The sequence below is a fragment of the Diabrotica virgifera genome, chromosome 4 (assembly GCF_917563875.1).
Source record: "Diabrotica virgifera virgifera chromosome 4, PGI_DIABVI_V3a".
In the NCBI taxonomy this organism is placed as follows: Eukaryota; Metazoa; Arthropoda; class Insecta; order Coleoptera; family Chrysomelidae; genus Diabrotica; species Diabrotica virgifera.
Genome location: NC_065446.1, coordinates 161,364,539 through 161,377,593, shown reverse-complemented (window position 1 = coordinate 161,377,593; position 13,055 = coordinate 161,364,539). Strand labels below are relative to the sequence as shown.

General features: G+C 36.4%; 2 protein-coding genes across 3 annotated transcripts in view; one reads left to right on the top strand and one right to left on the bottom strand.

Moving 5' to 3' along the window:
* Positions 1 to 13,055, bottom strand: part of LOC114330762 (TBC1 domain family member 1) — a 537,565-nt gene that overhangs the window by 272,122 nt on the left and 252,388 nt on the right. The window lies entirely within an intron of this gene.
* Positions 11,033 to 13,055, top strand: part of LOC114330761 (cilia- and flagella-associated protein 61-like) — a 169,122-nt gene continuing 167,099 nt past the window's right edge. The window contains exon 1 of one of the 2 annotated variants that reach the window (XM_028280170.2): positions 11,033 to 11,262. In XM_028280170.2, coding sequence (XP_028135971.1) covers positions 11,057 to 11,262 — 206 coding nt within the window. In that variant the 5' untranslated portion in view covers positions 11,033 to 11,056. Of the gene's footprint in view, positions 11,263 to 11,337; positions 11,453 to 13,055 lie in introns of those variants that run through there. The other variant, XM_028280171.2, reaches the window with a different exon arrangement.

Genomic DNA, 13,055 nt, shown 5'->3' with positions numbered 1-13,055 from the left:
ATACATTGTGGATATACGACTGTTTACCTCCACGGTACAGAAATGTGTGTCAGTAACTCCTTTGCACAAGTTAGAATGGGGGAAATATATCAAATGCTTTTTAGTGTAGGAAACAGAGGTTGAACCTCGCCAAATGACACAAGTCCGGCTTTATTTTTTTTCTTGTATATCAAGGGGTGCTTATTATGAGACTAACTTTTTCTAAAAACATTTCGATCCGGAACCCCCCTTTTCATCCCTTTAAAGGGATTAGTTTGTGGTTTTTGCGAAACGTAGCACTTCCTGTAGGTTTTGCAAAAAATTTACTTAATAGTAAAATGAAGAGGACTATTTTTCCTACTATTTATTTCCCTACAGCAAATGTCTATCATCCACCGTTTAGAGGGGGTGGCGCCTCAAAGTTGACAAATTTTTAAAAAGGATGTTGTAAAAAAATAATTTTTCCCTGTAATGAAAATTAAGAAGAAACCCTGCAGCAATTAATCACAAATAAGTGGCTGATTTTTTGGTATAGGTTTCATTTAGATGCAATTGCAAATTTTTTAATTACAGAGTGTTACATTTTAAAAAAACCCTTTTAATACCATCTGAACCGCCTATCTAAAGTAAAAAATCTTTCAGCGATTATCTACAAATCGGTTATTTACAAATTTGTATAATGCACCCCCATATTTTCCCCGGAACGACCCCAAAAAAGGGAGATTTAATAAAGAAACTAATCAAAAATTAATTTTGGGCAACCACTGTGGATTTAGGGTGCAAAGAAAATAAAATATACATAGGTCATAATATGTAGCAGACAGTGTGTTCTTTTATTTTCCATAAGCTCGTTATCCATAAAATGAATAGGTGACGAAAAAAAAAACAAAAACTGGAGCCCGCCAAAGCATTTCTGAGGTTAACGGCGCTCGGTTAATAGATTGTTATTGACATCCGATCCCTTGCTGACGAGAATGAGGAACGCTAGACATAAAAGAAAGAGAACCCCTCTTTCAGCGGATACCATCAATCTTTTGGAGGAAAACGATATTTTCAATATTGGTATTGAAAATGATTCTGAATATGATGAAAATTAGAAATAAAATCTGTTAAGAATAATATTTGTATTTTTTAGTTTATTATACCTAAAAGTAGACCGAAATACTTTATTAATGCTATAAAACGCAAAAAATGTCTTTGTCCGACTTTTAGGGCAAAATACCTCTCTGTACGGCGCCACTGTGCCGTAACTGTTGCTTATACGAAAAAAAAATGCATAGGACCTTATTTGTGGAGAAAATAGTGGTCTTTAATTCTGTATAAGTTTTGTGTTAAAAAAAATGCATAGATAATGAGAAAATCGTCAAAACATGCTCTCCCAGGGATAGGGGTAGTTTCTGCAGTTTATTTTCAAGTATAGCGGTAGTTTCCGAAGGGATGTTGCAATAATCATATATATTTATGAAAAACCCTATTGATGGGGGTCATATGGGTCAAAAAGCAAAAAATTTTTTTCAACCCCCCCTTTATTTTTTTTGCTACAGGGGTTGCATTAAGAAATCTTTTTACATAAAATGTTTGCATTTAAGAACGTGCATAAAATGATATATGAAGCATTTTAATAAAGGGCATGGTGTGTGAAGAATTCGAAGAAAATCACTTTCTTTATTATTTCTCCTTTTTTTAGGTTGGTTCCGGAAAAAAATGGGGGTGTATTATAGAAATTTGTAAACAACACAAGTACATGGATAATCGCTGAAAGTTTTTTACTCTTAGACAAGGCGGTAACGGCGGGTTCGTTGGGAAAAATATTCCCATGAGATATTTTTGCATAATCACATTCGTGAGACATCCCAGAATAAGATTCAAGAAGTCGCCCACGAGAAAAGTGGGCCAATTTTTTTTTAACAATTTTTTTTTAATCAAATTGCAAAAATCAATATTTTGGCCCGGACTTTTGGTTTTTTGGACCCTTCTGGACAAAAAAGGTCTCTTATAATTTTTCTCTAAAGTTGATATTTTTCGAGTTATAAGCAAGTTAAAATTTGAAAAACGCGAAAATGGCCATTTTTAAGGCTTAATAACTCGGTCAAAAATTATTATTTTGAAAGTCAGAAAGTGACTAAATCAAAGTTTAAAGTCGCCGTTACATGACCCTGAAGAAATCTGTGTCATTAATTTATTACTAAGCTGTTATTTTTTAATTAATAACAAGGAGTGGTTGTATCATATTGACGCTGCTGTAAATGTGAGTGCGAGTAAGATGCACAATTGGACTGCTGGAATAGCTTCTCTCTCGCACTCAGCATTTACAGCCCCGCACACGTGCATGGCGCTTATTATTAGAGGAAAGGCACCAAATTTGAGACACTTTTTTTGAAAAACAAATATAAAACAGAATATTCAAAAGTTTTTAAAACATTTATATCGAACACTTAAATTTAGTGTTTCTACAACACAACAAAAAATAAATAAAGCGAATAAGACATATATTTTTGCAAAAAAAATACATTTAATTTTTTTGTGACATTTAATATTAAAAATAAAAGGTTGCCTAATTTGGGATAGCCAGGTATCCAAATTTGAGACAGGTACCCCAATTTGAGATACTATTCAAAAAAGCCCTTTCTTTCACAGAAAAGACAAATAAATGTGCTGGACTTTATTTCTCCACAGTCTTCATGTGCCCACCTGCCACATTGGTAACACTTTGCCCATCGTTCTCCATATTTATCGTCGGAAAATTTTCCGGTGCAAAATAGACATTCCGCGTCGTTTTCTCCACTTTCGTCAGACGATGAATCATCTAATGGAAAGTCTTCGCTGCTATCTGAACTTGAACTCGAAGAAACTTTCCGTTTCTTTCTTGATGTTTTGCCTTTTGATGTAGAAGGTTGACCTACGTCTTCGTGTACTGCTATTTCTTCTTCGGACGTTGCTGTTTTTTCTGATGTAACATTTTTTGTTGATTTGTTTTTTTCTGGAGCTAATACACAATCCAAGTTTAGCTGGGGTACCAGTTTTTTTGCTTTTTTCTTCTGCAAACTTTGCTCTAATTCTTCTTTGTAGGTTGTTAGAGTAATTACTGAAGCCTTTCCTGATCTGGCATGTGGCTTTTTAGTGGTGTCTCTCTTGTATGTAGGGATCGGACAGATGTCTTTCGGAGACACAAGTTGATGAGGTAGTGGTGGACTAGGAGTTCTATGTTCACGCATTGGATGATTTGGTTGTTCATGGTTTGGTTCTATTATTTGTTCGTCCCTTTCGTTTTGTGTTTCCAAGTGCTCTTGAATTCCAAATTCAAAGTCCCTAAAAATATGGCGATAAATAGGGACCAGTCCAGTTTTTCGGAAACCATTACAAGATATTTCCATCGTCGCAGCTTTGTTATACGCTTTACAAAAAATACTGGCAATGGCATAAGGCGACACAACACTCAACTGATTTTCTCTAAGCCAGTTTTCTATTTCTTGTGCGTAGTAAGTTTTCAGCGGTGCCATAAAAGCAACATCCAACGGTTGCATTTTATGTGTAGAATGTGGTGGGAGGCAAATAATCGTCACATGATTCTGTTTGGCCAAATCTATTAGAGCAACGTTTCTCGTATGAGAATAGTGGCCATCAAGAACGAGAAGAACAGGGTCTGCAGCTGAAGGTTTAGTGAATTTTATGAAGTGTTGTAGCCATCTAGTGAAAATATCGGCCTGTACCCAACCTGACACATGGCATTCTGCGACTGCTCCAGTGGGAGCTCCTAGCAGCAACTCTGTTTTCATATTTTTTCTAGGGAAGATTAATAATGGTGGTACGAAAACTCCTGCAGCATTCATACATGAAATAACAGTAATCAGCTTGCCCCTTTCTGCTGAAGTAAGTGACGAAATCTGCTTCTTCCCTCTCAAAGAAATGACTTTGCTATGTTTGTGCTGAACAATTGTAATACCTGTTTCGTCTACATTGAATATACGTTGTGCAGGGTTAGTAAGCTTAAGATATTCTGGTTCATACAGGTCAAAGAACTTGGATACAGTTTCATGAGTAAACGATTTTACTCGAGCAGATGACATTCCCTGAGGAGTACGCATAGAAAGCATCGGATGCCTTTTCATAAAGAGTCTCAACCATTTCTTTCTGGCTGATTTTTTGACTCCGCTAAATGGATGTGGTATTGAGTTTCGTATTGCAAGTTGAAATGCCAGTCGTTTTATATCACGCGCTCTTAGCCCGAAATAACGTTGCTCCATAGTTAGGGCATACTCAACCAACTCATTTTCTAATTCCAAAGAAAGAATAGGTCGGCGGCTAATTGATATCCCGACGAGTTCTTCTGGAGTCTTGTCTGATTTCACATATCGTTCTAAGGTACCTTTTGGTACTCCAAAAACTTTTGAGGCCTTCAAATAGCCCATCTCTCTATTTCTTACTGTATTTACAGCCCGTATCATATCATTTGCATTCCATTTTTTATTTTTTGGCGGCATCTACAAACAAAAAATACATAAAAATAAAATTTTTACACGGGGTCCTAATTTGAGACACTCTTAAATTTGGAACCTACAGGTGTCTCAAATTAGGATTTTTCCGTTAAAAATAAAAAGAATTTTTGTTGGTTATGTATGCCACACAATTACCATTTAATTTGCATAAAATGTATTAACTACTATTAAACTACCAAAAAAAAATAACTGGAGTAAATGTAAACAGCTTACCTTGATGTATTGTAAGTTTTTATAAATTCTGAAAAACTTTGTGTATGGTGTAAATCAAATTAACGTCGACAAAACAACAACGGTCACTTCTAAGCGCCAACTAAAAGCAGATCTACTACTAAGGCATTCTGCACACGGAGCGTATCGTCATAGACGATTATTAGATGCGACGTACGAAAGGCATGCTCTTTCGTGCTGCTCACTTGTGTCTTTATGGAATACTGTACACCAGCGGTTCTCAATCTTTTTTGGTGACGGAACCCTTTTGGAAAGCAAAATACTTAACGGAACCCTACAATAAAACAATAGTTTTTAAAAGTGTATTTTTTATTAAGCATAATCAAATTCCAATGTAACAGTTACTTATTACTTACTTACATAACAAGTATAATAATAGAATATAATACTAAAATAAAAAAAATCTAACTAATGGGAGGTATGAAACTGTTTTTTATTTTTCATCAATTGAATGGTGGGCTACAACAATGTTGTAAGCGACATATTGGGTCAAAGTGAGGTTTTAATACAATATTATTGTACATCCAAAGACCAATGCGAGCATCTTTCAATCTGGCTAAAAACATTTTGCCTTCCCCGAGTTTTTCGTGCCGCAATGTTGGTATCCGTATGTTCATCAATAGCTTGTCAATATGTTTTTTTCATTTCCTGAATAATCTCAATTCTGTCGCTTACAACATTGTTGTAGCCCACCATTCAATTGGTTGATATCAGGTTTGATAGATGATATTAATTAATTAATTAATTTGAAGTCTCATATCAGGTTCGGCGTCCAGTCTATTGCGGTATTTTGTCTTCGTGGCTCCATATGTTGAGAATCCTGTCGCATAAATATGTTGTTGGGAACGGAAGAAGAATATTCAGAGCCATTTTGGCAATCATTGCATATTTATCATGGATTCTGCACCAAAAATCTTTGAGAGGCGTCGTGAATCCATGAATTCAGTTTCATTTTTGTGTTCTGTTCTTCGGGAAAATACATCAAAAGATGCACGCATGGAAGTGAGATATTTGAGCAATTCGTCAAATACATCATCTTGAAACATTTCTAAGTCCGTATCGCTAACAAACTGAGTGATGTAACCCTCTTTCTGACGCAAATATTTAAAAAATCTAATTTTCTTTTGAACGCAGTTTTTTTGTTACAGGCTTGGAACACAGTTGTCTGTTTACCTTGCAATGATAAATTTAAATTGTTCAGTTTTTGAAAGATATCCGCCATAAAAAACAGTCGGAACAACCAAGTTTTATCATACAAACGGTCTTTCAAATTGAAATAAGTATAAAGAAACATTTGTAACTCGGCTCTAAGTTCAAATAGCCTTGTTAAGGTTTTACCCCGAGACAGCCATCTCACTTCTATATGGAGCAGCAGTGTTTTAGGTTTGCTGCCATAATCTTCACACAATAATGAGAACAATCGGGAATATGGTCGTGATTTGATAAAATTAATTCTTTTTACTGCTTCATCCATAACTAATTTTAGATTTGACGGCATTTAGACTTGACTTGACTTCATCGCAAGTGCTTGTCTATGCAGGATATAATGGCTGGAGCTATAATTAGGAGCTTTATTTTTTATTCGTGACACTAATCCTGCTGTTTTACCTGTCATCGCCTTGGCCCCATATGTACAAATGTCAATGCAATCGTTCCAACTGAGATTATTTTCCTCAAAAAACATTGGAACTATTAGGAAACAGTTTACTACATAAAATGCAGATAGGTGAGCCGTTGGAATCAACAAATCCGAAACAGTGTCATCATACTTCCTATTTTTCGCCTTTGAAACCGTGGAACTTGACGTCGTTGCATAATCGTCTTGACCGGTAATTGCTGTATACACCGCGCGTACTGCTTTCGAACATTCGGCTTCGGTAGAAGATGTTGTTACATCGCGTTTACCGCCTTTAGGAAAACGTTCCATTCTTCTTTATTAATAACCACAAAATAACGTACGATCACAAACAACAAAAGTACAAAACTGATACAATCAGAATACAGCAGTGGAAAAATAAACACTTTTTTCTAGCAGATAGGTACTCATCGCTCCGAACCCTAATTGTCGACTGACTACTGACAGTACTGACTAAGGACTAAGTCACCAAAGAATACCCCAACCAATCAAGTTGGTTGCGGCATTCTTTGGTCACACTAAGTCACGTATCGGCGGTGACAGGCTAGTAAAATTGTATGAGGCAACAGGTGGCAACTAAGTTCGACCTGTGGTTCGACCATGCCTCGTGAATCGTGCTATACCGCGTCAGAAAAGTCGAACAGAGAGAGGTGTTTTGAATTTTTTTCTAAATTCTCGCGGAACCCCTACAGGGGTGTCGCGGAACCCTAGGGTTCCGCGGAACACACTTTGAGTATCGCTGCTGTACACTAAGCGTAACCGGCGCGGAATCGTCAACGCAGACAAGCTTCAATCCGCCAGGCGTACAACGATGTCAGTAGCTTGCAGTACGCTTGAGTGTTAGAACACCTTTTTGACGGAATTTTATGAGAATGGCGGATCAAATATTAAAATTTGTCCAACTGATTGAAAATTATCAGTGTTTATATAATAATACCCAAAACAAGAGTACTCCAGAAAAATATGTGGAATTTAGAGTCATCTTCCGACAACTCTTTGGCGGCAATAAATAACCTTCTGTTGTAGTTTTTGTAAATATAAGGATGCACCCAAAATTCCCTGTTTCTTTTTTTTGCGGTGACGAAGATAATTTAACAAAAGTAAGTCCTCTTCATCACTTAACATCTTTGCAACTACTGTAAAAGCAAGGAAAACCTTAAAACAAGACGATCGCATGCCGCTTGCAAATCGAATCGTTTGCGGCTTTTAAGGCGTAAAGGAATCTTCGCTGCATGACGAAACTTATACGCGTCTATGATGATACGCTTCGTGTGCAGAATGCCTTACTTCACAGAATGATCAGTTTTCAATATTTTCACTAGATGTCAACCCATCATATACAAATATACGACGGTGTCTCAAATTAGGCGCCTGTCTCAAATTTGGTGCCTTTCCTCTATTACTTAACAATAACAGCTTAGTAATAAAATAATGACAAAAATTTCTTCAGGATCTTGTAGGGGGGGGGGCTTCAAACTTTGATTTAGTCATATATTGACTTTCATTATAATAAATTTTAACCGAGTTATTAAGCCTTGAAAATCGCCATTTTTCGTTTTTTTCAATTTTAAATTGCTTATAAGTCGAAAACGATCAACTTTAGAGAAAAATTATAAGAGACCTTTTTTGTCCAGAATGGTCCAAAAAATTAAAAAAAAATTGTTCGGGCCAAAAATATTGATTCTTGCAATTTGATTAAAAAAAAATTGTTAAAAAAAATTGGCCCACTTTTCACTTGGGCGACTTCTTGAACGTTATTCTGGGATGTCTCACGAATGTAATTATGCAAAAAAATCTCATGGGAATATTTTTCCCTTCGAACCCGCCGATTTCGCCTTGTCTATCTAGCATTTGCGGTTCATATAGTATAAAAAGGGGCTTTTTAAAATGTAATACACTGTAATTAAAAAATGGGCAATTGCCCTTAAATAAAACCTATACCAAAAAATCAGCCACTTATTTGTGATTAATCTCCCTCGGGTTTCTTCTTAATTTTCATTACAGTTAGGGAAAAATAATTTTTTTTAAAATCATCTTTTTTAAAAACTTATCAACTTTGGGGCGCCACCCCCGCTAAACGATGGGTGATAGACATATGCTGTCAGGAAGTACATAGTAGCATCTTAACCTCTTAATTTTACTATTAAGTAAATTTTTTGCAAAACGTACAGGAAGGGCTACGTTTCGCAAAAACCACAAATTATCCCTTTAAAGGGATGAAAAGAGGGGTTCCGGGGAGAATTTCTTTAAGAAAGAGTTAATCTTATAATAAGCACCCCTTGAAATACCAGAGAAGAAAAATAAAACCGGACTTGTGTCCATTTTGCGAGGTTCAACCTCTGTTTCCTACACTATTTTGCGTAAATTCTAGACTGATACTGGGAGATCCATTACACCCACGGTTGTTCGAGAAATTTATCCAAAAATCAAACTAGACATAAATGCTCGAGAAGCAAAAAACATACTCGTCTTGGCCGATGACGTATATGCAGTAGCACAATTAACATTAGAAGCCAAGGATATTTTCTCGAGCTTTGAATAAGCTGCATTAAGTATCGGTCTAAAAATAAATGAAGACAAAACAAAATACATGGTCGTTTCAAAACGAGAACGACGGCGAATAAGGCAAAATATTACTATAAATCGATCACAATATCATAGTGCCCATTCACAAAAAGGAGACAAAACAAAATACGCGAATTATAGAGGAATTTCACTCCTAAACAAGGCAATTAAAATCCTCTCAAACACCATTCTTAGTAGACTAACCCCTTATGCTGAAAATGTCCTAGGAGAGATATATTAAGCCGGCTTCAGGGCAAAAAGATCAAAAATAGATCAACTATTTAGGCTGAGATAGCTTCTAGGAAAGGGATGGGAGTATAACAGACCCATACACAATCTCTTCATAGACTTTCGACAGGAGCATTTGATATGAGGCATATGACTTTCAACAGGCGTAGAAAGAAGTCAAGTATGGAATTCCATGGTTCTCAACACCAAAGAAACTCATTCGGATAACCAAAGTCTGTATGGAGGGTGGAATATCTAAAGTACGTGTAAATATTAAACTGTCTGGTAGCTTTGAAATCAACAGTGGACTCAAACAGGGTGATGTGTTATCTCCACCACTTTTTAACCTTGTATGAGAAAGCCATGAGGTCGGCCGAAATAAAAAGAGAATTGCTATCGGTTCAAGGTCCCACGCTATTACTTGCATACGCAGATGACATTGATCTCGTTGGAGACTCCATCGTATCCATAAAAGACATTTTCAAAAAGGTGGAAGGAGTAACAAGTGAATTAGGGATGAAGATTAATGAAGAGAAGACGAAATATATGTGTATAAATAGAACAACACGAACAGACAGGATAGGACAAAATGTGACGGTCAACACCTTTAATTTAGAATGAGTACAACGTTTTAAGTATCTGGGAGCCGTAGTCCCAGCTGAGAACGATGTTACTGAAGAAACAAAAGACAGAATCCAATCGACAAATCGCTGTCTATTCGCACTGGATAAGCATATAAAATCAAAGACCAAAATCTATAAATCCATCGTCAGACCTGCACTAACATATGGATGCGAAACGTGGACCATGACCAAAGTAAACGAAGAAAAGCTCAGACGTTTGGAACGAAAAATACTTAGAAACATTTTCGGACCTCACGACGACATCACCACAAAACAGTATGCGATCAGAGCTAATATCGAATTAAAATCACTAAGTATACAATGAAGACAATTTTGTTCAAGAAATTAAATCACAGCGACCAAGATAGGCAGGTTACGGGCACAGATTTCATAACGAGAGACTTGTAAGACTGGTATGGGAGGAGATTCCTACAGGTAAAAACCACTCGGACGTCCCAGAATGTGATGGAGAGATAACATCCAAGCAGCTCTCCGAAGAATGGATATTCCATTGGCCCTAGGTTGATGGAAGACCGAACAAATTGGAAAAAAAGTTGTATAATACCTATCAAAATATTTTATAAAACCTTAATCTTAAGCTTATTACAAAGTTATTTGTATTTGAATGGTGTGGTTAGGGACCGTTCAAGTATTACGTAACGCAGGTTGGAGGGGGGGTCAAAAATATTTAAAAATTGCATTACGTAATAGTTAAACGCCTATTTCAGTGCGTTACGTAGGGAGATAAATTTTAATCTATTGTAAGTACTTTTTATTATTATGCCTGCTATTCAGTAGATATGTTCATCTCTGAAACATTAACCATATCAAATACTAATGACTTTGTAATAGGATTGAGATACCGTTTTCTAACATACTTTGAAACGTACTATACACAGTCAGCCAGGACCCACCCAGGGTTGTAGCGTTTGGTGATGATGATCATAACTTCGAAGTGATTAAAGAATTTAAATATCTAGGAGCAACAATAACCAAATACCAGATGAGAGAAGATCTGTATGATATATGCCCTATTGGATGTGAAACTGTCTTTTGAGTTTACTCCTCCTAATTTAAATCTTTTGACAAACAATGGCAATGACATTACAAAGATGCCTCCAGTATTGTCATATTTCTCCGCTATTTACGCTGGCATCGTTTCTTGGTACCCCACCATGGTCACGCACGGAGCCAATAAGGAGCATATTGTTTTCAATAGCATTTATATGTGTCAATGTGACAATTTTACATTTTATCTAATATATATAATATTCCTTTACCTTATTCTTTTACGAAAAATGGAAGAGATATCGGAGACTCCGTCTCAGTCTGTTAGTCAGTCTGTAACTTCAAAAGGAGCTCGTATCAAAGACATGACCTCGGTGATTTTATCCAACATAAGTATCATTATGATATCTCTAGAGAACGTGAAAAGTATAGAAAAATTGATTTATTCAAACGAAACATTTAATCTATATGGAAGTGTAAACATAGAAAAGCTTGTGTAAGTGTCTTTACTTAATCTATTTGACACATTCATGCACACATAAATATTGTGTATATATTTTATAATAGAAGTTGTCAAAACTAGTGATAGAATAATGCCAGTAAAATGTGTTCTTAAAGGCGTGGCATTGAATCAGTAAAAAGCCAAAAACCTACCAAATTTTTCCAGTTCAATCCTCCACCACCAGGTTACATTATTCTTAAACTTTATTTATCGGGCTTTTTCAAGTATTTCACTTACTAATTATTAATAATAATTATAGTTGCCATATTTCTTATCTGTTGTAGCTCTAGTTCCAGTCAATGTTTTAAACCATTTTTTTGCACTAAATGCGACGTTTTTCTCATCTTTTAACATCCAACATTTGATTTTTTTGGCCATTTCCTTTGTGTTTGTGGCCTTCATATTGTTGGCTTGCTTACAGCCTCATTCTCTACAGACTGACGAGATAAGAGTGATTCAAGTCGATCAACAAAAATGTCCATACACTTTAAACGCTATTCAACTCGTCTGAAAGTTAGGAAACTTTGTGAAAGTGCCTTTGTCAAAAAACCTTAGAAAAAATGATGATAAATAACATCAACATCAATATAACATGAACATAACATCAATGATAATAATCGCGACACTTTATTTTGAAATCAATCTTTGTAGGGTGTCAATGTTGGAGCTACTGGGTTCCCCAAAGTTGTATCCCTTAGGTCCACATATGTTTGAAAATAGCCTTATAAGACAGTGTCGTCCAATGATAATTTAGATTTACGTCCAATGAACCAATCATCATCATCAATGGTGCTACAGCCCTATGAAAGGGCCTCGACCTTCGCAAGTCTATTATGCCAGTCAGTCCTATCCATTGCCAACCGTTGCCAGTTTGCTGCGCCTATTTTTCTCCCATCCTCATCTACACCATCCTTCCGTCTAAGTTTTGGCCTACCCCTATTTCCACTTCCCACAGGTTGTGACATAAGGATTCTTCTAGTAGGGTTGTTATGCTGTGATCTCGCTAGATGTCCTGCCCATCTTAGTCTCCCTATTCTTATAAGAGGTACTACGTCTTTACCACCAAATATATATTTAAATCTGTGGTATACCTTGATACGCTTGATTTCTTCCGTCATGACGTTCTCCTTGGTAATCAGGGAGCCTAAGTATGTGAATTTGTCCACCACTTCAAAGGTAGAGTTATCAACAGTGAATTGGTGACCGACGTTTCTGGCTCTATTGTTGGATGTTAATGCCATCATCTTAGCTTTCTCCTCGTCTACTTTCAGGCCCATATTTTTTGAGGCATTTGAGAAGGTGGTATACATTTCTTCTAGTTTGCGTGTTCTGCGGGCAACTAGGTCCCCGTCATCTGGAAATGACAAAATTTGGGATGATTTATTAAAAATATTTCCTTTGTTGTCTATTTGTGCATCTCTGACCGCCTTTTCCAGAGCTATGTTGAAGAGGAGATACGCCAGCACATCTCCCTGTAGCAGCCCAACATTCGTTTCAGACGCCTGTGATTGTTCGCCCTGTATTTCGACTTTGCAAACGACTTTACGCATTGTAGCCTTAACCAATCTTATCAGTTTATCAGGGATGCGGAATACATCCATGGCTTCATACAATTTATTTCTTAGAACACTATCATAGGCCGATTTAAAATCTACGAAGAGATGGTATGTGTCGGTATTGAATTAATTGGTTTTTTCCAATATTTGCCTTAGCACAAAGATCTGGTCTGTTGTTGATCGACCAGGCCTAAAATCACTTCGATATGCTCCAAGAAGCTCCTCTGAATG